The sequence below is a fragment of the Rutilus rutilus genome (genome assembly GCF_951802725.1).
Source record: "Rutilus rutilus genome assembly, chromosome: 9".
In the NCBI taxonomy this organism is placed as follows: domain Eukaryota; kingdom Metazoa; phylum Chordata; class Actinopteri; order Cypriniformes; family Leuciscidae; genus Rutilus; species Rutilus rutilus.
In genome coordinates, this window is record NC_140223.1 from 22,346,884 (window position 1) to 22,374,604 (window position 27,721).

Sequence of the window (27,721 nt, forward strand, 5' to 3'; positions counted from 1 at the left end):
TGCTCATTAGCAATGCAAAAAAAAAAAAAAAACATGGCCACTAAGAGATGTTACATGTTTTACCTGAACTTTCTGTAAAAAAAGAATTTAAAATACCTGAGATTGCTAAATGCAGGACATCATTACTAGTGTCCCTTAACTTGCTTGGTTTTGGTAAATTACTAACAAGAAAATGCTGAATGTTAAAATAATGCTAGTGCACAGGCAACAGTCACAGCCAACCACCACAACACGCAATGCATTACATCATATTACAGTACAGCTCTTCGCCACACTGTGGTGCTGTGGTTCAGACAGCAAATTGCACTGAAAGAGAGCAGGCTAATGCAGTTCTCCATCCCAATTCAGATGATAAACAAAACAAACTACTATAGTTTATTATTAATAATAACAGTCATCATCGCCTCTGTTTGTATATGCCAATCCTAAAAACTTATTTTTAGGATCACTTATTGACCTGTCTACAGAATAAATGACTTGACAAAAATAATTAAAATAGTGCAGTTTTATTTTACAAGTCACAGCTAAACCACAGGATAAAAAAAGTTGATCAAGTTTACCTTGATTTCAAACAGAAAAATTACTCCACATGCTGTCACACATACAGTCAACTCTACCGAACAAGCCAGTGCAAAAATACTCAAATAAAAATGCTATCTAAAAAAATAAAAGAAAAACGTAAAAAAGAAAAACAAGAGAGTAAAGTGCATGTTTTAAGAAACAACCCTCTTGTTTGAGTTGCTACCTGAAAGATTCTTAACACAAAACTGACACACTCACTCACGTTCTCATTCGACACCTACAGTAGCATACATCTTTAGCGTACAAATTTAGCTTAGACTTCACTGAACGAAATTTGTTGCAGTCTGAGATAGTCCTTCATGCCGATAAAAGCAGCATGTGAAAGTTCAGTAATGGTCACATGGTGTTGTACAAAACAGTGACTGTCTTTTTCTTGTCTGACGCTTTGCGCAAACGGCGAACGGGATAAGTCTTTACATGTTGTTGTCGTGTGGACACGGAATTGGTGGGCTGGACGGGGGAGTGTTCAGGAGGACTGGCTCCACCCACTTGCATTATCTGCAAACATGAGGGCGAGGGGTGGGCGGAGCCTTCAATCCTGTCCGCCTCTATCAAATGGACAGTGGAATCAGGGGTGGAAGGGCTCTGAGGTAGAACACGCTGCTTCTTATGGGCGTCATCATGGCTGTGGGTCAGTGGCAAGGAGTGAAAGGTGGATAAAGAGGAAGAAGAGGGTTGATGAAACCCTGTGTTTGCCGGATGGAAGTCCCAGTCGCTCAAGTCGTTAGTAGACAGCTCTAGCCGGTCAAGTTTAGCAAGTGAGGCAGAGCGTTTCATGAGTGAGGGAGGGGTTAGACCGGCCTGTCTGATGCGGGCCTCGATTTCCATGGCTCTCTGCCACATCGCAGGTGCTTTGGGCTCCAAGCGTTGCTCCCCATCTAATGAGTTCCACTGGCCCTTGAGCGGCTGGTTCTCCTCAACTTGTCCATTGCAGGCCTCCAGTCCTCCAGCCTCGTATAAGAACGCCTGGAGCTCTCGGAGAGTCTCCTGGATCTTCTGCAAGTCCTCACTGCTGCATGCTAGCCGGAATTGGGGCCTCAACAGGTCGTCTACATCCGTCTCCAGCTCGGTCACGCCTTCTAGCCACAACACAGAGGAAGAACCAGAGCTGGGCTCAAGAGTGGGGTTCAAAGTGATCTGGTCAGTCTCCACTGAAACACTCCCTTCAAGATACAGTGAGAAGGAAGGATCAGGGATTATACCAGAGTCCTCATCATCAAGCACTTTGGTGTCGCCTGTTTTTCCGTCTGTAGTCTTTTGGGTCTCAGTGCAGGTCGGGGCCACATTGCCCTCTGGCTTACCGGAGAAAGACTGCAGCTCAGAACAGTCCAAACATGGGGAAGGAAGAGGAGAGCGAGGAACCTCTTGACCCTGACGTAGTATAAGCTCCAACTGCTCGGTGGCCCGGCGCACAGATCCTGAGGGCCTGTCGGAGGGAGAGTGAGGAGCTGAAGAAATTTGCCCATCCACTTCCTCCAGTGTTGCAGTTTGAGGTGAGTTGCGTGCCAGTGGTGGACTGCAGGTGTGTGATATAGATTCCAGTTCAGTAACTATATGACGCACACACACATTGTTGTCATGGTGAAGGGGGTGGGGCACTGCATCGCTATTGGTCTCTGAGTGGGAGTGGCACTAGGGATGAGAAGAGAGAAAATACTTTTAATCAAGAGAGCTTACCACATTAACATAAATATTACCACATCAAAGGAATGGTTCAGCCAAAAAATTAAATTCTTTTCATTCAGTTCATGTCATTTAACCACCCTCATCTAACTCTCTTCCATGACTCACACAAGGCAGAATTGCTCAGTGTTTTTTTTGTTTTTTTTTTCAAGAAAGGGGAATGTACCCGTCAACCTCTAAAATTGACAGAAAATAAAAATAAAAATTTGGACATCCTCCTTTCATATTGGACATTTTCCAGTTTACACCAGCAAGAGGCAGTGTTGTACTGGTATCACTTCTATATACTTCCTGTGCCTTTACTTTTAGATCAATAAATGAGTCATTCCATTCATGTTTTATTATTTATCTTTCAGAATGACAAATCAGGAAGTACAATGATCTTTGAAGTGAGCGCAAACTCTTACCTCATCTGTTTCCTCACTGGGATCATCCAAGGGAGGGGTGCATCTGGATTGAGGTGGCTGCAGAGCAGCCATTTCGGAAAATGAGCGAGGGTGATTGTCCTGGGACAGGCAGAGGAACTTCTCTCTGGCACTAAAGAAGTCAATGCTATCTGTGCTAAGACGGGATGCGCCGGCATGCACAGAGTCATCTGCTGCTACCAGATCTGCAGCGTTGGGGTTGTTGTTATCATCACTGGAGTCCAGCTCGGGAATCGAAGGGGCTCCTGAGGGGCTGTCAGCCTCGGGCGTGCTTGGAGAAGGCACATTCCCTTCATCTTTACTGACAGCCCTTTCCAGACAAAGTTCTAAGCTTTGTGACACTTGATAAGAGTCATTTTGATCAGGAGTGTCAGGGGACAACTCAACAGTATCTGTTTTTGGCTCAGGCACTTGGTGAGACGACTGGGCGCCGAGGTCTGGAGTTGTATTGCCCTCTCGCTCCTCTGGCGAAAGAGGAGGAGCGAGAACGTGTAAAGAGGGAGGAGGGTGGCGACGAGCAACTGGCTCGCTCAGCGCAAGGTTCTTACGAGAGTTCTTTGCCATATTCTGCTCAGGCACTACTGTAGCTGCTCGTTGTCTGGGGCGAGGCGGGAGGAAGGGGTCCTCGTGTGGCAGCTCACCCGATTTGATATGGGTGTTGCCTGTAAGAGGCTGTGGATGGGTAAGGGACTCTAGCACAGCAATGCCTAGCATCTGTTGGATGGAAGGAGGACCGTTGTTGTTATGTGGGTCCGAGCTGTCCAGCGAGCGAGGTGCCTTGCACAGCGGCTCGTGACCCTCCGACAGATCACTATCTGAGTGGGAACGCCACAGCTTGTTATGCCTCTGTTTGCTGGAGGAATGAAAAAGCATAAGAGAAAGACAAGAGTGTCAGACGAGCGTCTTTTATCAATGTGGAGGAAACATTAAATGTCAGGTGAATCACTGAGGGTGGTGACCTATATTTCAAACATACAATTAGCTCTGGGTGTGTGAATGGGAATACAAACACGAAAGCAAGTACGACAGCAAAAGCTGCACAACAAAAGGAATGTGGAGAGACCAGCATAATGCACATGCATTAGATCACAATGGTGATGAAACTCAATACCATTGAGTCAAAATACAGAAGCATTTACTCAATGGAAACTCCAAACTTAGTCTCTGTTGACCTTTTTTTTTTATAAGAGCAAAAGTATTACATTTAATCCTAAAGTCAATGTGTATCAGTAAGACTATTCTTTGGCTCTTTTTTTAAAAGGTAAGGGTGTGTTGGATTAAATGAAATATGAATAAGCATCTGACTTCAAGCTCTGTGTGTATGGCCCATACCTGGCTAGCAGGATACCCTGGTATTCTTCCAGCTGCTTCATGAAGGATGGGTTTGGTTTGGTGACGGTGCGTCGTTCCTTCACATGGTCAAAGGCTCTCTCCAGGTCCCAGCCGTACTCCTTCATAGCGTATGCGATCACGGTGGAGGCAGAACGACTCACTCCCATCTTACAGTGTACCAGACACTTCACCCCAGCTTTCCTGGATCGCAAAACTTTGGTGAAACACCATCGATGAACCAGAACTTCAGAAGCCAGTTTTGCTACTTACTTGGCCTTGGAAATGAACTTGTAGGTGTCATTCCAATACTCCAAGAGGTTTGTGGCCTCCTCGTCATACACTCGGATGTTGTGATACTCGAAAAGCCCGGGGAAGAAATTATCAATCTCTCGCGTCACATTCAGGATGTAGCGAACTCTGTGGAAGTGGGGTGGTAAAATTAACAATGAATGCATACAGCCGAGCGGATGTATTTGTTTAAAAACAGTGGCCTGGAATAACAGTGTCACTTACCCACTGTTCTGGAGCTCCTCAAGGTTAGAGGCATTCCACTCTGAACCCTGGAAACATAAACAAATTAAACGTTATGGTTGATGCTCCTGAAGCAGGGGTGTCCAAACCTGCTCCTGGAGGGCCAACGTCCTGCAGAGATTAGCTCCAACACACCTGCATGGAAGTTTGGAAGTAGGCATGAAGACCTTAATTAGCTGGTTCGGGTGTTTAATTGAGGTTATAGCTAAACTCTGCAGGACAGTGACCCTTCAGTAGCATGATTGCACACCCCTTCCCTAATGTCTGTAGGAGATTAGTCCTTTTCATTGAGAGGTATAGACAAGTGGGTAGGAGACCAACCAGATAGACATGGTCGAAGATCTCGGTGGGGCTGTCCATCTGGCCCAGGATGACAATCATCTCATTATCGATGAACTCCTTGAACTCGCGCAGGTTGCAAACCATCTGCATCTCTAGCTCCGTCCGAATCTGAAGAAAAAAGTTATTATCCAATACATCTGTTAACATTTTTTGACAGATTTTGGTGGGTTTTACACAAGGTATCAAACCAAGAAGACTTTTAAGATTGCATACTATATGCACAATGGATGTTTGTACCTCTTTTGAAGTAACGTTCTCCAGGTCCTTCTGCATCATGATCTCTCTCAAGCGGGTCTTAATCAGTCTCTCTGTGCGTTCTCTCTCAGTTGGCCTGTATGCATGAAACCCAGAATCATAAATCATCCAGTTCGGTCTCAACGTGAGGTGCGCCTCACCTCGTATGATTATTTGTATGTCTGTGTGGTATTGTTCGAGCAGAGCTACAAAACCCAGAGACTTCAGAAGAAGCCTTTGTTTAAATTAAACAATTTGAAATCAAATACCAGCTCGGTTGCAGTATGTGCAAATATTAATGGTAAATGTGCGTCATCCCTAGGCCTCTGGTGTTGGGTTCACCACAGGACAAATGTCTCTTCACTGATACCAAAACAAGGCACTGATTGGCTACCAGGAGACTGCACTGTGATCTTAATCACTACCAGTAACCTTAAAAACACTGCTATGCAATGTAGGTCAACACCCTCAGATGGTTGTGGCTGTGCGCACAAGGGCACTCCGAGGGGTGAAAAGCCCCTATGCAGGAAAGTTAAACATGTTTACACATGCCAGCTTGATTGACCTTTTATGAAAACTTGAAAAAAATAAGTGACTGTGTGTGGAATTATAATCCCATTATGTTCCTATTTATATCCATGCAAAGTGACCATACTAAATCTTGGTTTACAATACCTTAGCTCTCTCAGTTAACCTAATTCAGAAGCATTCAATGGGCACCATTTCACAAGATGTCTAAAAAGAACAGATCCGCTTCACTAAAGACCTCTCAACTCTCGAGGAAAACACTATCTCTATGGCGCAACCTCATTGTCCTCTTTCAGGGTCACAGTGTCCAAAGTATATACTAGATAAGACAATTTTCACTCCCCTTCTCAAGCCACCTGTTTCCATCCATCCGCCAGGCTACCTATCCATCTAGCCCATTTTTCCGACTCTAAATCACTATATCGGCGTGGAGCTATAAAAAGCAAGAGGCTGAAGTTGTGTATGTTATAAACACATGCACGTGTGTGTGCCTCCAACTGAGGGGAAATTCCCCCCTGCAGTCCAAGCAACAACATGGATTACACCATCAGGCCGCTGTGCATCGAAGAAGTTAGAGGTCGTCTCATCGATTTGGCAATAACACGTCAATCTATTCAGGGAACGCCATGCCTCCTTGTCTTACTCTGATGCAAACTTGCCCTATATGATTGAACTTTGTGAGTGTGCATGCACATGTCTCGATATTCCAAAAACAAGGATTGATTTACAACCCAAACACTGCTATTCACACCTATTGACTATAGAAGGACTTGAGTTTTGTAAACAACATCAACTTGGCCCTAAATATGGAAAGCACAATAACAATACCCTTGTTTCATAAGGACTCTGAACCCTATTTCCACAAAACCATACACTGTCGATCAAAGGTTTGGCGTCATTAAGATTTGAAGTTTTAAATTTAAAATGACTGTTTTCTATTATAAATGTTGAAAACATTACTCACACATCGGTGAACAGCACGGGTGAGTCTGCACGATAGGACTGCACGTCTCGCATGGCGTTCCACTCATTGATGCAGTGCTGGTCGGAGGACACACGGCTCTGATAGTAACTGACCCAGGTCAGGAAGAGACTGCCAGGGTAGTAGTTATGACATCTGGCCACCTCGCAAACCTTATGCAGAGACTGCAAGGCTGACCTAAGAGTATGTGCAAGAGAAAATACATTAACCTTAAATAAATAAAAAGTATGAAATTGCAAAAAAGCTGTCTTAATAGACACTCACCACATGGCCTGCACTGAGACTGGTTTGAAGACATGGACTCGGCTAACGGTGGACACACTGAAGCCACTAATGAGAGGAAAACATCACTTTCAGTCTGAATACTCAGTTTTGTTTAAAAATGCAGAACTGGTTTGTGCATGCATGTTATGCCTCACCCGTCTCCATCCAAGTGTATAAGTGTATCGCTCCACAAGGGTAAAACCAGCCCAACTGTGCAAGTGCTACAGGAAACGCATCACATATTATGAGCACCACCTTCAACATTAACAAATACAAAACGAACTTATCAGTGTGTCTGCATTATACTGACCGGTCTGAATTGCTGAAGTCCATTCCCAGCACCACATTTTCTTCTGTGTCCTGTCTACCATTGGTTGAGACGATTACCATGTACCGTGTACGCAGGGTGTAGGCGCTTTCTAGCCGGACAGCCTGTGATAGACAGAATCAGAGACGATCAGCATTCTGATGCATGTGGTTTGATTAATTAGGTCTGGATGATGGTAGTTACCAGGCGGATGGTGTCCTCTGGGCGAAGCAGGGTGAACATGGTCTGTAAATGCAGCTGAAGGTCACCTGTGAAGGAACCAATAACAACCATAAACCTCCCAGATAACAGTGTTGTGACATTTGCATGCTTCAGTGAAAATTACCCAGAGGCCAATTTCACTTCATCCCATACAAGACACGTTCCTTGTCTGGCTAGTGTGTGATTACGCTTGGGTTTGTAAATCATGAATAGAAATATTAAAACATTAAACCAGATGGAGAGTTAAAAACAAGTATGATTGATAGAAGTTGCATAGAGAGGGCACAAAAACTTGGCACAAAACAGAAATTGCGATCATCTAAAACATTTTAATAGGAAACTGTGCTTTTTTTTTCTTTAAAATAAATACAACTTAATTTGATATTTTGTTATCTTATGCAATAAAATTCATTCAATTTATGTTTGAAGACAAATAAAGATGAATAAAGTCTGTCGTATACTGTATTATACAATGACTAGGGTCCCTTCATAATGCATTCCTGTAAGCTAATGGGTCTCATAATGAAATCAATGCGGTCTACCTGCAAGCACAGCAGTATGTCTATCAACATGCATGCAAATACATGCACACAAACATTCTTGAGTGACAAAATCCTTCATCTCAAGGTCAGTCTTATGCATTACCACATGGAAGAGTTCAATGTTAAAGAGTTCAAAACTGAAACCAAGAGAGACAGATTCCATAACATATGTTCATATGTTAAGCTGCGTCTGACAGCCAGAGAGAATAGCACAAACTGCGTCAAGAGACCCTTTCGTGAGGTTTCATACCTGTGTGTTTGTTCCGCCGCTGAGTGATGCAGGGTGATGAAGAAGAGGAGCCATTTCCCCGAGGGAGGAAGAGAGCGGCACCTTTGACGGTTAGGAAGTTCTCGCTGATACTGATGACAAGAACAGTGACAGAGAGAGAAAGCAGAGACTTTAAAATATATTGTATATTGTATATTTAATATATAATTATACATATACTAAAATAGAAAAGGCTAGTTAAATAGTCAACATAATATGTCTTTTTACATGTTAAATGTCACAGACATTTGATTTCTGGAAGTAATTGTTACTGCCACAGTGACGCAAAAGCACACACCAAATTGATATAACAGGATGACCAAGCATTCACATCTGCGTTTGAGCACTTGCGCTATCAGTACATTGAGAGGCTCAATCTCAGACCTCAAAGTGGCATTGTAAAATATGTGAAGGGGCTCATGCTGCAGCGGCTCAGTTACAGAGCTGGGAGACGTTTGACCCGAAACAGCAGTCATTACGATTAAGCACCACCTTCATCTCGACACTTACAGTGACTAGTGGTCTCGCTCATTAACCGCTGTTCCTGTATTACATGCCAAAAGCTTTGGACTTTCCACATCTGTCTCTGAAAAGCATCCTCGGAGTAACTTCTGAGGAATCTGGGTATTTCTGCGGAAACACCAGCCCTCTGTCTCAGCGTTTTGAGGGAGGAAGGATTGCAGAATTGAGGGAACGCAAGAAGCCCGGGGCAGTCACTCCCCAAATAAAAACAAAGAAAAAAAAAACCCCATCAGCCCCAGCTGAGCTCATTTCCCAAATCCCAGTCACCTCTGACCCAGCTGTTTCCTCCACTCTCTAGTCTCAGTTCGATCTCATGGTCTCTCAATTTTACAGCCGACCCAAGGGTCAAAAGTTAACACTCGCTAAGCACCAAATACAAACCGAAAATGTTTTAAAAAGTTTATTAGGAGGTTGAACTAGAACAAAACACATTTAAACCAAAATTATAGAAAATTGATTAAACCCTGACTATCAGAAGTTTATCTAGGATGCCTGAAGTGTTTTCTCCTAAATGTTATCTTAAATAAAACCACCAAAATAAAAGAAATATTGGACAAAACAACAATGTGCCTTCATGTTTTTCTGACAGGCGCAGTTTTAAAGAGAGTTATATTAATCTGTAAAATCACAATATTACTGTTTATCTGTAGCCTGGCTAACGTCAGACCTCATCTCATTGAGACGTGGTCTGGGAACCACATGTTCATTTTCTCGTATTTGAGGCGTGGTTTACGAATGCCCAGAGCCGTTTATTGGGCACTACGAATGTCTATCAAATGCGCCTGTACGTAGCTCATAGCCAATCGTTTCAATTATACCAGATGACGTATGTAGAGCGACAGAAATTCGACGAGGAAGACGACAATGGGTCAGAGATTTATGTGTACACGATGGCGTTCAGCGACTAAACTACTTAGAACACTGTCTAAGGCTGCATCGAAAGGTAACTTCGCGTCTGCTGCCATGTTGGATCCATAAACAAACTGCTTCGGTGTGTCGCATAGACTTCGTCATCGTCTTGCTGCTCCCTCCCCGTTCTGTGATTGGTTCCCTTTTTGAGGGGAAAATCTGAATCCTAGCAGCGTGAATAAAATCACGCTGCGCGCAAGGCAGCATGGGGAAACCCAGGCTAGTTTATCTGTATTTTTTTATCAAATAAGCCTTGGAGAGCAAAATAGACTTTTTAAATCTGCAAAAAACATTTGTTTTACCAAACATTTTAATTAAAAATGCCAAATACAGTTTCATAACCAGAAAGAAATATTTATAGCCAGTATATGAGGCACATTCCCCTTTGGAAGGTGTGATCAAATGTTAATTTTGTTATTTTTTTGAGCTGATAAAACTGCTTTATGGAGTACTTTTATAGAAAGCTTGATATGAAAAAAAAACACACAAAAAACAGTATAGCGCAAACAATCTCTTTTCTTGCTCTGCTGCACTTTGCACATCTATCAGCATATGAGGGGATATGAGCTCCAGGCTGATACAGGGCCGTGGCTAATTTTACACATCTAAAAATAAACAGCAGAGTGAATGAATGCTGATGGACTTTTACAGTGTTGGTTGCTACTGTATATCATCTCACGTAACCAAACATGACAGCTGGAAGAGCGCTTGGGACAAAACTTTGTAATTTTGTTCAAGACAGCAGAAACTATGCAGACTGCAAAGAACATCAAGGTCTGATAAGATTATTGACTGTCCTGCAGTTTGCACGTATTCAACCCAACATAGTTGAACTATCGTTCTACATGAGCAGCTGAGATATATACACACATATATATACATATACACATGAAATGGCATTTAAAATAGTTTGAGATGGAGTATAGCATTTACCATAAGTACTTGACAGTAACTACTCATATACTGATCGTGATTAGTGCAAAATGAAGTCTACTAAAGGCAGACACCACTTCAGTGATGTGTCAAGAATATGACCCGGGACACTGTGCCGGGGTGTTTTTTGCAGCACAAGTATCCGTGTTCAGAGAGTGGAGAGAGCACCGGGGCCATGTGATGCAATTTCCACCCACTGGCATTTCACTGAGGCAGACATGTAAGGGCATACACACATATACACACAAGAGAAAAAAGAAGAGAATCCAGATAGGTCAGACAGAGGAAATAGACGACCTGCCTGCGCTCGTCTACACACAGCGTAGGGAGAGAGAAAGAGAAGAGGGTGGGAGGGTCATCTTTTGGCATGAGGCACTGGACAGTAGTTGCTAGGGCACAGACACAATCATCACTATGTAAGGGGTCGTTGAGAGCCATGCAACAAGCTGAAAGATGCCTGACCCCCACCTGTCCCTGGCCATATTAGTCACTCTCCCACTAGGGAAGGGATAAATATAGGTCCGGGCTGAAGGCCTTATGAGTTCAGGCCTGATAAAGATTCAGAGTGAGAGAAGTAGATGGAATTTTGTCACCTTCTGAAATACAAATTAGCCCCCTTGCCACTAATACAGCCAGGTTTGGAAAACTCATATAAAGACAAACACTAGATCAAAACTTTGACAGTACAGGCCTAGTTTTTAAAATTAAACGAGACGGCAAGGAACTATTCAAGTTCACAGTCCTGCTTTCTAATTGGTTCACATGGGTGACCAGTTGAAGTCATGATATGAAAATGTTTAAATTTTGAACAATATGCTTTACCTAAGCGTTCAGGCACTTGAAAGAGACTTTTTCCACGAAAAAGAGTTCAAAATAAGATTAGGTTGGTAGAAAATAAGTCAATTTGTTTTGGCCGTTTTTTTCTAACAAGGGGTGAAAGGAGTTGCTTAGAAAGTGTTATTTATTTGTACACCTTAGAAGCTCAAATTAAATAATGAACCTGTTCATTATTTTATACGACCCTATAATCCGGTTATAAAATGTTTTGGTAATTGAAAAATTTGAAATAAAATAAAATAAAATAAAAATAGATGAAAAACTTAAAAATGTTGCACTGGAAATTAACAAACAAATAAGCTACATTTTCTAAAACTAAACTGAAATAAACTAAAGCTATCTATCTATCTATCTATCTATCTACACATATAAATTAAGAAATTATAAAAGCTAAATGAAATGACTAAACTTAAATTAAATGAAAACAAAGTATAAAAATAAAAGATAAATTTAAAGTATTAATAAATATAACAATAGTTAATAATAATAATAATAATAATAAATAATAATTAACATAAACAACAGTAAAATTACACTGGTCTGAATCCAGTGTTGTGTGTTTTCATGCATCATTTCTATTTTCTACCCATAAACATTGCTAGATTGAGACAACAGAAGTGTATACAACTAGCTGCTTATGTTATTCCATTTTTTAAAAGTCATAGTATAGCATAGTTCTCGCTCCCAAATAACTTGGGAGCTTGGGAGAACATGGGAGAATCTTGAGAATGATCTCTGGGTTTTGCTGTTTGTTTCAAAACCATAGCCAAACCAACTATGTCCCGTATTTCAACAGAAAAACAAACTAAATCAGATTTCCTTATGACGATACCAACCCTTAAGCGCGTCAAGTGCATATTTGACTTGGAAGTTGGAAAACACGTGCTTCTCTACGTCACTGACTGTTTGAAGTAAAGGAAAGTATACAGCAATTCTGTTTCTCACTGCAAATTTCAACACACAGCTCAACTTCCTTCCAGTATCTCACACCTGTAATTTCCCAGCCAGGTTAATCATTAAAGCTCACTGACAAACACAGGCCTATTCTTAGCTCTGTTTGCTTTGGCAGTGAATGAGGAGTAATGGAGGTTTTTATATTACATATTATCATGGAAATTCCCATCAGGCATCACCTGCTCTATCTGACGGATTACAAATTTGGATTACGGTTCACTGAAAATGAAATTACCCATATCTACTATTACAAGATAAAAGAACTCTACCCCAGTGATCAAGTCTTTCCTATTAACACAGTATAAATAACATCAGTACTGATTCCTCTGCATAAGGAGAAAAAAAACAAATTATGCTGTAACGCTATTGACAAATGTCAGATGATTGCTTAGTCAGTCTAAAAACAGAGCCATACATCTCTGCTCTATGCCCAATCGACTGGAGTTTAGGCCTGACTCAAAAGATTTCAGTCTGGTGGGGTGTAGCAAATTGGATTTAGTACATGCTGTTTATTTTGAGGTTTCAAGCTGTCTGGGGTCTTGGACATATGCAAAATCTGTGGTCGAAACATGTCAGTGTAAAACAGCAAACCCAAACAACATGCAAAAATTAGAGAGAACCTCATTCAAATCAAATTCAAGGTCTGACGTAAGAGCTCAGTTTAGCTTCAGTTAGGTTTGTTATGAGATCCACCATCATGTTTTCATAATCAGTGCTGGCATCTTGCCAAAGCCAAAGCAATAAAAAGTCAAACTGAGTGGAGAGTCCAAAAACACCAAAAGCTTACCATGTGTGCCAACCATTAAAAGATCGCCTCACTTTTTATCTCTAGAAATGTACGCTTGGTTACTTTATGAATCTTGGTGGACTGGATTGCTATCTGATGGGGTACGCACATCACATTTACACTTGGCCACAGACCTGTAAACAGATATCAATCATATCTCAAATACCCCCACAATATGCAAATTTAACCAAGGTCACATTTTTGATGATGCTAATGCTGGACAGCAACATTTTGCAGAACTGAAGTCAAATCTTTTGTATGCGTCTCAAACCACTTCCTGAATTGCACTTTCATCAGTCTCAACTCAAAACCAACTTGGAGGACATTTACACTAGGTCTTTTCATCAAATAAAGAGCACAAAAGCTATCTGGACTGTAAAAACGCAAACTGAGAAACTTTGCGTTCCCTCACAAAAACGTTTGTGTTCTTTGCGAGTGAACGCAAAGTTTCTCAGGGGAACGCAAAACATTTCTGAGAGAATGCAAAAGCATTGTCAAATCATTTCCCCTCCCATTTAATTTTTTTTTCTTCATGTCCCTTTTAGGGGCTCTGTAATTTTGCACTGCAATTAAAATTATACGCTACCGTTCAAAAGTTTGTGGTCAGAAAAAAGTTTTTTGTTTTTTTTTAAGAAATATTTGTGTCTAACAAGGATGGCATTGAAATTATGACAGTAAAGACGTTTGTTACAAATAATTTCTATTCCAAATGTTTCTTTGAACTCTCTAATCTATAGGCCTACATAAAAGAATTCTGAGAAAAACTACAGTTTCCACAAAAATATAAAGCAGCACAACTGTTTACAACATTGATAATATTAATAAATGTTTCTTGAGCAGCAATTCAGCATATTATAATGATTTCTGAAGGATCATGTGACACTGAAGACTGGAGTAATGATGATGAAATTTCAGCTTTGCCATCACAGGAAGAAATTACATTTTAAAATATATTAAAACAGTTAAATTGTAATGATATATCTGTTTTAGGCTACTATATTTTTGATGAGCCTTGGTGAGCATAATTGACTTTTTGTAAAGAAATCAAGAATTTTGACAAATCTGACTGATAACATTGTTAACATTGAAACAAGCATTTTCTGTAAAGCTGCTTTGAAACAAGCATTTTCTGTAAAGCTGCTTTGAAACAATATATATTGTGAATGTGCTTTTCAAATGAACTTGAACTGAGTTGACGAAATCAAACTTTTGAACGGTAATGTATATATTTTGCATATGAATTATACAAACATAAAAAAATATGTATTACCTACTACATCTAAAACATGCCATTACATAGTGCGTTGTTACAAGACACACAAATAAGTTCATGACTTTATATGGTTATGGTAAAAAAAGTTGAGGCACGGTTATTGTACGACTCATCCATGAGTTAATCCCGTCGACAGGTTAGTGAATCACCTCTCTCTCTCCTGTCATCTTCCACAACACACAACTACGTCAAAGGCTTGTGAAACATCCACTTCTGCTAACTGATGTGACGAGAAGTATTTCGCAGTGTCTTTACCGTCACTGATTGCATCCGTGTGAAAGTTACATTCTTGATTATTATCAGAGTCAGTACAGTAATAAAACAAATCGCACAAATAAAGTATATAGCATAAACACTTAAGAGCGGAATCTATGGCGACTTATGCTTATAAATGTGGTGCATAACAGTTGAGCATTACTTACAGCTGGTTGATCTGGTTTTGAGAAGCGACCGCGTTGTCGGAGAAGTACGGCATTATTTTCGCCCCGCAGCAGGAGCAGAATCCCCGGGCAGAGGAGCTCGAGCTCTCCGTGATCGCCACACTCTCCAGGGTCATGACGGAGGACCAGAGAGCCGGATATCCTCAGATAGACCCCTCTTCAGCCATCATGCTACCCAAGTACTAAAAAGCTACCAAAAATAAATAAATCGGGTGCTTTGTCCAGTCTGCTAAAATAGTTTTAAAATGATCCGTCCATAAGGCCTTAAAAGGACACCAACGTGGCCTTAAAATAACGTAATGGTTGATACAAATAAAAAAATATATAAAAAACAGTCCCCAGAAGTTAACCGTTTCGTTTAAACCCAGTAAGCACTGCCCCTAAACAAGCGTAAAACTACAATTGAGAACGTATAAAGCTACAAAAACAAAGTCTACATGTGCATTTTGCTTTGGCATGAGCCGGCAACGGCGAGCCGCTTCACTCACACAACTCCGTGTGTAAGAACTGCGGTGCGGCGCACTAATGCTTGAACAGAAGAGAGGAGGAGCTGCTGACATGTGCTTCAGGAAGGGTCCACTGCAGGACTCCACAGACTGCCGACACTTCAGACACCCGCGCAAGGACACGGAACCGCGCAGCGCGGGAATACGACCTCAGCTGCGAAATCACAAGCCTGGAGTGCACTTCAGTGCATCCTTCACATCAGACAGTTGTTTTCCATGAGCAGTCAAGTGGCTCTATGAATAGCTGAGGTTTAAAAAGGACATAGGGACAGGGGGAAATAAAAACATTTAGCAAGCCAGGTTTAAACTGCCAGCAAGCTGCAAGTGTGTTTATGGGTGAATCTGACAACATGTCAAGGTCAAATTTCATTTTTGCACAAAGCCTTTTTTTTCTTCTTTTTTTAGTCTGTCTGGGGTCTTGGACATATGCAAAATCTGTGGTCAAAACATGTTACCCATCAGTGTAAAACAGCAAACCCAAACAACATGCAAAAATTAGAGAGAACCTCATTCAAATCAAATTCAAGTTTTGACGCAAGAGCTCAGTTTAGCTTCAGTTAGGTTTGTTATGAGATCCACCATCAGTTCATAATCAATTTTCTCATCTTGCCAAAGCCAAAGCAATAAAAAGTCCAACTGAGTGGAGAGTCCAAAAACACCAAAAGCTGCCTGTGTGCCAACCATTAAAATATTGCCTCACTTTTTATCTCTAGAAATTTACACTTGGTTACTTTATGAATCTTGGTGGACTGGATTGCTATCTGATAGGGTACGCACATCACATTTACACTTGGCCACACATCTGTAAAGCCTTTATTTTTTTTATTTGAGATATTACTATAATTAAATTATATATTCAAATAATAGATTTTTCTAAATTACAGTGTGGTGGCACGTGTTTAATTGTCATTTCACGAGTTCACAATTACATAGAGTAAAGGTAATGCATATTTGGCTTGCTGTCCGAGGGGAGAGCTCCGAGGGTCCCAATTCCAGAGTGCCCAGCACTCCCAGAGCATCCCAGGTTGGGATGGGAATAGTAAGAAATGAGGAGATGGGGTGGTGGAGGGATGCTGGAGAACTGTCATGGAACAGACGCAAGTCTGCTGTATATAAACCTCTTATCTCGCTAATTGAGTTGATTAACTGAATGTGCTAATTAGGTTAGTTATCTGAACGTGCTCCTCCCAAACTTTGTTAATAAAACTTCTTTTTTTTTTAAACTAACTCGCCTTTATCATTTGAATTTGAGGTAAAAAAAAAAGAAAGAGGAACGCTTCAGTTCACAGGTTTGTGAGATTCACCCAACGTTCTTTTAAGACCTTGAGAAATGTTGTAATCAAAGGCCTTGGTCAATTGAGGCCTGAGTGATAAACTTCTCAGAGAGTAGAGAGACAATAAGGTTTCACACAGGTGAACATACTCAGTCTCTAGTTTATTTAGGCCATGGCCTGTCTTATGTAAGTGAACACATAAAACCCAACAATGCCTTTGTTGTCATACAAAGTGGAAAAGGTACATGAATAGCAGGCCTTGAAACAAAAATCATATCATAAGAATCTCAACAGATACTTTAGGTTTGATTCTGAAGTCACAATATAGTTTGTTGGAGGACCACAGACATTCAGAACATCACTGTTACGTAAATCCAAGTGAATGACTTGGCCTGCCACCAATATTTACTGACAGGAACTAAATACTTCAAATACATCATTAATTACATTTCAAAATTGATAAACGCTTACTTCCCGATTCATTAGAAGGGAAGGTTTATTCTTTGCAAACCGCATATTTGGCCCGTCACAAGATTCAGTCTATTTTTTCTGTGTTCTTGTCAAAGGCGATGACTTGACCCAGACCATTAGGAAAATCAATCTTGTTTAAAAAGGCACAACGAGACAAACACTGTAAATCTCTCATCCAAATATCCGAGTGAGTTCATATGCACGACAAGTTTTACATACCGTCATATTATTTGATTCAAGGATATTTTTCATCTTTGGAGACTTAAAAGCAAGGTAAGGTGTAAACTAAACACACACCACTGCGATTTCAAAGAAGATCTCACAATAAAAGCCTTATACGACTTAACATCATCAAGACATTTGCATGATGGCTTGAAAGAGGAACCTGGGTAGTTTGACACAGAACAGTAAGACAAGATGTCTGGGTTTGACAGATAGACATCAGTCAGTGCAGAGAAAGACTTTAGATCAACAAAATCGGACAGCTGGGAATCAATAATGAGATACTAGTTGATCGTTCACTTAAACCCATTAAGACTGCTTGTTTAGAGCTCGCTATTCTACATGTCTGAGTGAATTTTATGTAAACAGTAAACCTCTAAATCTAAGACAGAACTGGCACACACGTGAATGCATGACGTAGGTTCTACGTGCTTAAGGTTGATGGGATCAACACACCCATCTCCTTGCGTGAAAACACATCACATTCCGCGTTGCAATGCATTTGTTCTCGTGACGGTATAACATCTGAAGCCTTTTCACAAACATCTCCAGGCTGTTAACCACAGTCAGGGTTGAGTAAGCTGTGTTTATATCAGAGTTTTCCCATTTGACTCCCTTGGCTGGTAATTTGAGATGTTGCTGTTGTCATGTCGTGTTTACAAAATTTTGAGTCCGTGTTGTGCAACGGCTGCCGTCTTGCATGCAATGTCCTGGAAAAGGTCACTAGTGCTTCCAAGATAATGGATGCTCCCTTGATTACCCCCATTCCATGACCGCAGTGTTCTTAAGAGCCAGCTGTTTCCTGGAGCTGGGAACGTGTCTGATACCAATTCTTTACTACACTCTATAAAAAAATGGTCAGCCACATGGGAAATCCTGTGGGCGGTATGACCAAAATCTTATATTGCGGCATGAGTCATTTTATTACGGTGACAGGAAGTCACAATTCAGTTGTTGTTGCTGGAAATTCAACCCAGATTCTTAACAAATGAAAAAATAAATAATCTAAATGATTGTTTATTTTAATGATATATTAAATGATATGATATAAATATGTATGTGTGTGGGTGTGGGTGTGTGGGTGCGGGTGTGTAAAAGACAAAGATCCGATTATAAAATGAGAAGTCTGATATCAAGTGCAAAAACAGCTTCACATTGTGTAACACAAGTTAAAAACAAAACACAAAAATGCTAAATGTCTTTACTGTAACTTTTGATCAATTGAATGCGTTGAATAAAAGTGTTCATTTCTTTCCAAAAAAGACTTTTGTCTATTATTATTATAAATGTATATCTCAAAAAGTCTAAACATGAATACGTTTAAAATATCACTGGGTGAGATATGTTCAAAGCCACCGTAAATAAATATAAGCCAATAAATGCACACCTGTGACTAAACATCTATTGAATTCAAAATGTGCAAAGTTTTGATGAGTTTGAGGTTTTTTGAGGAACCAAAAACTGGCTCTTGGTCCTATCCTGATCCCACATCCCACTCACTTTTGCGGTTCTCTCTCCAACTGTACTATCTGAACAAAAATGGCAAATTATATAAATGAAGAATAAATAAATTACTCCCATTATAAACAAAGCTATCTACTATGAAAGCACTCGTTTGCAATGAATTACACCACAGATATACCACGTTATATAGTGTAGCAGAAGCACCGGTTGACGCATGATTACACGTGACCTTGTAAATAAACTAGGTGAAATGAGAGAAACTCAGGCATGAATAAACTTGCTCTGCCCAGCCCAGTGACAAACGGTCAGCCAACCGAATCCATATACACGTACTCATAAACATATATCTGTAAGTGGTCCAGAAAAACCTGTTCGGCCACACTGCTGCGACACCTTAATATCTCTGAAATTTTCTATTTTTCTATTCTGTTTCCTGGTGCCTGTATCTCCTGCTTTCTCTCTTAACCACCCCCTTCTCCAGCCCCAAGACTAATTTGAGTAGCTGGAATGAGGCCGGTGCACAAAGCAAATGTATTGCAGGCCTGCTAAGACCGAATAGTTCCATAAAAAACACACAATAACTGCACTGCAGGCCTGCTATGACTTAATAGTCCCATAAAAAGAACAATAAATGCAAACGCTGATGATGACAGTCTTGCTAATACATATAACTCAGACATACTGATTCTGAAATCTCTTTAGCAGCTACAACTTTTGTTGTAGATCTTATGTATTTTAATACATTTGATTTGTTTTAACCATGTTTTATTCATCAACCACATCCTTCTCTGACCACATTGGGTTTTACAAGCACCGAGTCCATTTTAAAATTCCTCCAAGATACACACCACATGTTGTAGTGATTGTGAGTCATTTTAGTTTCAAAAGTTGATAGGCCTAACCATTTCTGAGATGTGAAATTATGACAAGTCGTTGACAAAAGTCCATGTTGTTGTTTTTGTTTAAAGAAATTAATACATTTATTATGCATTAAATTAATCAAAAGTTACAGTAAAGACATGTACTGTAGCAGCACAATTGTTTTCAACATTAATAATAATAAGAGATCTTTCCTGAGCACCAAATCAGCAGAATGATGTCTGAAGGATCATGTCACACTAAGTAATGGCTGATGAATATTCAGCTTTGCCATCACATATCTTTTAAGATACAAAACAGTTGGAATAATATTTCATAATATTACAGTTTTTACTGTATTTTTGATCAAATAAATGTTATCTTAGAGAGCATAAGATACTTACCATATCTGCCATATCTTACTTACTTACTCACATACATACTTACCAATATCTTACCAACGAACCCCAAACTTTTGAAAGGTAGTGTACATGGAAGCAATACTGCTAAATTAAAAAGCAATTATTTTTGTGTTCCAGAGTGCACTGGAGATTCCCTCCTCATCTGTTGAAATCATACGTTATCATGCACAGCAAGATATATTTAATTCAGGCCAAATGTTATGTCATCGAGGGTCAGGTTGTTGCACGGTGCCAGTGGGAAAAGGCAAATGAAAACACACACACAGCGCTCAGAGATATGAGAATAACGCAAGGAAATGACATCATAGCCATCATAGGATTACCTAACATGCCGTGTAATTGAGGACATGTGTGGCACGGCATTGAAAGTGCCAAGTTTTGGGGTCCCATTCAAGCTTGACCTGGGGGTTCTAGTTTTTGTCTTGGATACTACACAAACAAAAGTCTGATGTCATGTAAGACCCTCCCAGACGATTCCAACTGGTGGTGGGAAGCCAAACAGCGTTGCATAACTAAGACTGAATAGTTATCATGCACCAGGATACTTATGATTCAAATTAGACTGGAGTCTGAATCCTGTCCAGACCTTCTAATGAAAGCCCTATGCTGCCAACCATGTAATGCAGTCCTCCACAAGTTTGTACTTTAATGTCCTATAGGCAGGCTCAGGCATAACCTTTAATAAACCTTTAATATACTATTATTCATTTAATATTTTATTATATATATTTAAAATGATGTAATATATTTTGATGGACGATAGAAGAGCTATGATTATTCATAATTGAATAACAAGTCTGGCATCAGTTCAAAAACAGCTTCACAGTATGTAATACCGTCAAAAGCAAAAAAAAAAGTCTAAACATGAATTAATTACAAATATGACTGCATGAGCTATGTTCAAAATATTTATAAATATAAGCTGATTAAGGCACACCTATGACTAAAAGTCAAATTTTTTTGACATTTTCCCCATTTCCCAATCACTAATTTTGGAGGAAATATATATATATACACAGTGCAATGCATAAGTTAATACACCCATGCTAAAGTTGACTAAAAAGAGGAATAAAAAATCATATTTTGGAAATTGAACTTAATGCCTTAATTAGCATTGAGAGCAATGCAAATCAAACTAGCTTTTAGGCTAACTGAAATAAAACCATGCCAATCTCTAGGTATGGTGAAGGCTATGTGATGATGTGGGGCTATTTTAATTCCTATTTTAAAGGCCAAGGGAACTTTATCAGGATGCATAGTATCCTGGATCCATGAAGTAACTGGCCTTTAAAAATAAAAATCTGCCTGCCTCTATGGGAATTTAACATAGGGGTGTACTAACTTATGCACCATGTATTTTAAGGAAGAACATTTATTTATTTACGATACATTATTCATTCACAAAGAAAGTTGGTGTCCTTAAAGGTTGGATTTTTCCTAATTTTTTAAATTAAGGCATTAAGTTCAATTTCCAAAATATGATTTTTTATTCCTCTTTTTAGTCAACTTTAGCATGGGTGTATTAACTTATGCATTGCACTCTATATATATATATATATATATATATATATATATATATATAGTTAATATATATAATGTTTAATATTATAAATATTATATAATATTATAGCTAAATATAATAAAATGTAGAACTCACCGACTACTACAAGTTTATTAGCTTATAGTATCATTATTATTTATATAAAATATTTAAATAATAATTTGTTTAAAACATTTAAATAATCAAAATAAAAACGCAAGTGGTGGGGAATGCGTAGAAGTTTTTTTTGGAATGATTCTGCAAAAAACAAATTGCGAGCTAGCCTATGTATAGGTTTTCATGTGAAGTCCGATTTAGCACAAACCACAACGGGGATGTTGTGAACAAGAGACGGATACAAAAGAAGCAAGTCTGATGTCACTTACATACGTGCGTACTCTAAAATACACAAATATTGCTGACCTCAGATCCAGCAAACTGATAATCATGCAAATATTTTACTGGCAAATACTGTAGTGTACTGGATTGCATAGTCACGTACATAAGGCAGTCAAAATTCAGGTCGTCATCTTCCTGCTTTCACTCTAATAATAATGAACTAATTTCAAATTTTCAGTTCCTTCCTTAGACACAGATATTTATTGTTACATCGTCTGAAATCACAGATCGGCCTCCACTATGACTTTAGTTCAATTTCTTCACTAGTCCTATCGTTTAGCCGAAACAGGCAGATCAAACAATGCAGTTACCCATTCTGAATATGACCCAACCAAACAATAATAAAAACTCAGGTTTGAATATTAGTCATGCACCGTTCAGAATACTCCCCCTGGTGGAGAGATACTGTATAAGATGGATCGAAACTAAAGTGAATGTTTTTCTCAAAAACAAAATGATGGTCCAGTCAAGTGTAGCTATATATGAGAGATAAATGTGGATTTTAGCATGCTGGTGGATGAACAGATGAGGTTAAATGCAGGCCTGTGGACGTACCTTCTGGGCTGAGAGCGCCGGTCATCGTCAGCACTGCCTGCCTCCTATAGGAAGAGAATGAGAGAAAAAGAGATACAATGGTCAGACCTGGAGTACACTCGAGCAGATTACAGTGGTCCAGCATGAAATCCAACCCACTCAACTTACAGTAATTGTACTCCTACCTGAACCTCTATCTGCAACGATAGGCTGATAAAGCGCTAATTTTTCCCATCAAACTTTAGCATCAGCCAACAAGTGACAGGAAACTACAGAAATTACATACAAATTATATTACCCAGTGTTAGAAATACAATGCTTCTCCACTTTTTAATAGATTTTGTATGCTTTTTCCTATAATTCATCAATAATTCATAATTATTTTCAAGTTTAGCAAAAACAAACTGTGACCTGCCGCATGAAAAGAAAGACACCAAGTTCCTATGATATGACTACTAGAAAATAATGTAAAAAATATAATAATAATAGTCATTGATATTCAATTCATATTACTTTTCAGATCATATCAATCACAAGCCCCATACGTTTAGCTACCAGCGGAGCTAACTAGTTAAAACAGCAAAAACGCCATTCTTGCAAAGGAACGATTGGAGCGCCGTCTTCTGTTCCTCTTTTAGATAAAAGGCCAAGTCTAACTCGTTCATTGTAGCGGCCAAAGCAGTTTCAAACAACTGGTGTTCATCCATAGCCATCTTGCAATGTTTACTAATGACTTTGACGCATAGGCGTAATTCTATGGGGGGACAGGGGGACACGTCCCCCCCAATATTCAAAGAAGGACAATTTGTCCCCCCCAATATTTGATCATACTGTATGATTATGCGGGCAATATCGATGTGATTGCAAATACGTCTTTCTTTCCAGCTCCGAAAATATAAAATCCCGGCCGGTCCATTTCCCAAATCCATTCGACTGGCCTTACACTATACATTAACAAAACCTATTTCTCCTGAAATCCATGTCATGTTTTCCCTATACCTTTAGTAGCTCGTGCACCGTCAGTGAGTTAGGAAAAACCAAACAGAAGAAGAATTAGGAGCGCGAAATCTGACAGACATTTGGCCATACCTGTCAACACTCCCGTTTTTCCCGGGTTTCTCCCGTTTTTTAGCCCTATCTCCCGGACCCCTCCCGGTTTGTTATTTCTCCCGGGAAACTCCCATAATTTGCATGGCCCAAACTGAGTAAAGCCTCTGTTTAGGCTATTAAGGAAATATAATTTTGGCAAAAGAAGAACTTTTATTTTAAATAAATGTTCATTTTAAATCAGCCTATGTCAGTGTGATATGTTACCATATTATCATGCTTAACACTAAGAATTTGAATAATTGTAATGTGATGATCAGATGCAGATATCTAAATCAGAGAATATCATAGGTTCGGGCGGTTTGCGGGTGGATTATTTATTTTTAACAGTGGATTCGGGTGACTCAAAGTGCACCAGATTAATGAATTTACCTTTAAAATGTACAAATTTTTCTTCCGGGGGAGCATGCCCCCGGAGCCCCCTAGAGGTACCAAGTACACTTAACAGCATGACTGTTGTATGCTGTTAAGTGTTCAGACTATGACTTTTATTTTATTTTGATTAAAAAAATGTGTGCATGCGCCAACACAAAAAAGTCCCACAGCTGTACCCCCCCCATGTGTGATTGACAATTTCGCCCTTGCTTTGACGTCACAGCGCTGTCGTCATATGTTTAGCGTCATATGTGATTGGTGCAGCTCGGATACAAGGGCATATTTAATGAGTATCATTACTCGACGCCAGAGTAACTCGCTGAGCAAATTCAACTTGTGCTCTCGCGAGAAGTCTGGATTTCCAGGGTACACCAATGCTGCATTTATTTGAACAAAAATTCAGTAAAACTGTGAAATATTATAATTTAAAAACAGTTTTCTTTTTTAACATATTTTAAAATCTTTATAGTTAACATGGTGTGAGAGGGCCTTTAAACTATATTCAGAATTATGTACTACCATACTTGTACTATTTTTCACTATGCAGTATATGTACACTGTGCAAAATATGAATTTATCGTGAGGCTTGACAATAAACAAACTATTTGAGGTTAATTAAATGTTATTTTTAAAACAGCACATTATTCATATAATTTTTGTAGTATGCAGGATGTTTCCTAAACAATATCAACCACAATTTGAACATTTGAACAAATGTAAATGTGATGCAAAGCTGAATTTCAGGATCATTACTCCAGTCTTCAATGTCACATGATCACTGTGTTGACATGTTGATTTGCTGCTCAAGTAACATTTCTTATTATTATCAAGGTTGAAAACAGTTGTGCTGCTTAATATTTTTGTGGAAACCATGATACATTTATTCCCCCAGTATTCTTTGATTAATAGAAAATTCAAAAGAACAGCATTTATCTGAAATAGAAATCTTAAACATGATACATGGCTTAACTGTCACTTTTGATCAATTTAATGCATACTTGCTTAATAAAAGTATTAATTTCTTAAAAAAAAAAATATATATATATATATATATATATATTACTGACCACAAACTTTTGAACAGTAGTGTAGATTAACTTAATTGTGAATACAATCAGGGCCATTATAAAGATGAGGATAGGCACTCAACACACATCATTACCCAGCAAAATAGAGGGGGATGTTTATTCAAAACACCTTCTCCATCTGCAGTCTCATTAAGAAAGATAATCTTTTGTCTACTATAATGACGCGTCAAGGCTGCTTATCAAGCGGCTCGCACATCCCCGTCTTCCAGTGATTGATATCTTGCTAAACTAAACCTTCTCACCCATACACACACACACACACACACACACACACACACTCACTCACTCAAGCAGACGTGTGATTACTGCAAAGCTTCAGGCTTCCTCTGCCAACAACGGCCTAGGCTATGTTTAATCCATGCTGCCTGTTTCAGTAATCCCAATCCCAGAGCACTTTCTCTCTGGGATCAGGCAACCCATGCTGCATACGGACATCACAACCCAGTGCTTCTTAACAGCACTGTTTACGGTAAATAAGAAGTAGTCAGGCACAATTCAGACTACAATAACCATATGCTAAATGCAAAAATATGCTTCACCAGCAAACAACAGTGTGACATACGCGGCACTGCAGGGCCATGAACTAAGGTGTCTGTGATTGCTTTAGTAATATGAGAATGTATGTACAACAATGTAACTCTTGACTTCCAATTTATTTCAATACATTTGAGAAAGTGGCTAATTTGCTTATCCAATACCAGCTCTCGGCAAGTAAAGTTTGCATGCGGACATGTATCACAACTGGCGTCAAGCATGGCGTACTAATAAGGCTCGGTGGGATAGGTTCACTGAGGACTTTGTCTGGAAAACCTTGAGGCATCTCACAAGATGACTCACATGGATGCCTCAATGGGGTCACATGACGGGCAGCTGGTAATGGGGGGGGGGGACCTATTATTTGATCAGACCGCCAACTTTTTTAAATGAAGCTTTTATTTATGAGATGATAACCAGATAGCACTCACTGAATTGAATGTGCAACTTATAATAAATATGGTCAAGCAACATGAAAGTAGCACAAGCAAAGTAATATTTTAAGTGTTTATTGTTGCATCTTATATTGTTTCAAATATGTACAATGTGAAGAAAAATATATATAATGTGCAGTACATACTGCGTACGTAACCAGTTTCAGATCAATCAGATTCTCTCATATTTAAATACTCATTCCAATTGAAAATGAAAAGGATGGATTGGGGTACAGGAACAGATTTCACAGTTTAAATATTGGAATTTCATGGTGAGAGTCTTACTGTCACTGAAAATGATTTCTTGTGGACCGTAAGACACAACAAATCATGACGTGAGCTTTACAGAACTAACCCACTTTTCATGCACCATCACCCCCTTGTCATCAACAAACGCATTCATCTCAAGTAAAGCTGTGTTGTCCAGATCTCATAATAGTGGCTAGACATATGGGCATATATGTTCAGAATAGTATACAACTATACTACGCTTAATATTTCTGCAGTATACAATGTGAATACATACACAAATAATTACAGCCACAGTTTTACCATCTCTTACTTTGACGCTTCATTTAGCATTTTTTTTAATGTGCATTAAAGCACATTAAAGAGAGAGTTGTCAACAGGCACAAGTAAAACATGAGAAAATCCATGATCAGTCTGTGCAACACAGGCAAACATTACAGATGTATGAGATATGCCTGCTGAAACACAAATCATGCACTGATGGTAATTTGTGAGAAAACATTCAGAGAAACTGGAAAGTGGTGTGAACACACAGGGCTGTCTGTGCTACTTTATCAAATTGCAACAGTTGTTGAGACAAATAGCCTAGTCACTGCACTACTGTATCAGGCCAAAGCTTCCACAAATTCACACAGATTCTAACCAGTATTTGTGACACCTAGATATAGTTTTTTTAACACAGTAACATACAAATGTTTGTGTGTGTCCTTTTGCCATATTTCAGGTATAACTAAAACATTTCCTCCAAAAACAGAATTTATAGTATTGATCTGTGTGTATAAATTGAATGCAACAGAATGACAGGGTAACGTACATAGATTGTCGCTGTACACGTACTACAGATCAGCAGCTAGCAACTAGCTCAACTAGCTCACAAAACTATAATAATAAAAAATACCGCTTTGCTCACTAATAGTTGGCCAACCTTAATGGAGTGTTGTTTTAGTGATTTTAAAATAACATTCAAAAATCAAACATGCAACTATACGAACGCTTGTACAGAACAAAGCGTGACCGGCTAGTTGCATGTCTACCACTGATAAGCTCAGTATAGTTCTACGCATGCGCAGTGAACACTCAAACTGCCGCTACAGCTCGGACATGGATAAAATCATTTAATAAGTAGAGAAAAACTGGTGAAATAGATAAGAAACTCACCGACACGCACGGACTGGAGGTTGTACTAGGGGTTGGCGACCGTTGAACGATGACCAGCGCCATTAAGGTCCAGGAACACAAGATGTAAAAGAAGGTAACGGCGAAACTCACATCATTTGGTGCCGTCGCACATAGGAAGATGTGCAACGTCTTTGAGCTCGCTCAGTTCTGTTCGCTCTGCGCATGCGC

At 39.5% G+C, this 27,721-nt stretch overlaps 1 protein-coding gene across 2 annotated transcripts; it reads right to left on the reverse strand.

Annotated features, from left to right (window-relative positions):
• Positions 1-490: 490 nt before the first annotated feature.
• On the reverse strand, positions 491-27,721 carry ssh2a (slingshot protein phosphatase 2a). 2 transcript variants are annotated; one of them, XM_084420206.1, is made up of 15 exons: positions 27,533-27,721; positions 22,609-22,652; positions 8,225-8,334; positions 7,415-7,479; positions 7,214-7,335; positions 7,059-7,124; positions 6,904-6,969; positions 6,622-6,816; positions 5,133-5,226; positions 4,875-5,003; positions 4,536-4,582; positions 4,293-4,439; positions 4,023-4,223; positions 2,673-3,543; positions 491-2,214 (listed from the first exon to the last, which is right to left on the reverse strand). In XM_084420206.1, exons 1-15 carry the CDS (start codon positions 27,593-27,595, stop codon positions 919-921), a joined length of 3,516 nt encoding a protein of 1,171 aa, XP_084276332.1. In that variant the 5' UTR covers positions 27,596-27,721; the 3' UTR covers positions 491-918. The 2 variants fall into 2 exon arrangements, with proteins under 2 accessions (XP_084276332.1, XP_084276331.1); XM_084420205.1 differs by lacking the exons at positions 22,609-22,652; positions 27,533-27,721 and adding an exon at positions 14,880-15,580.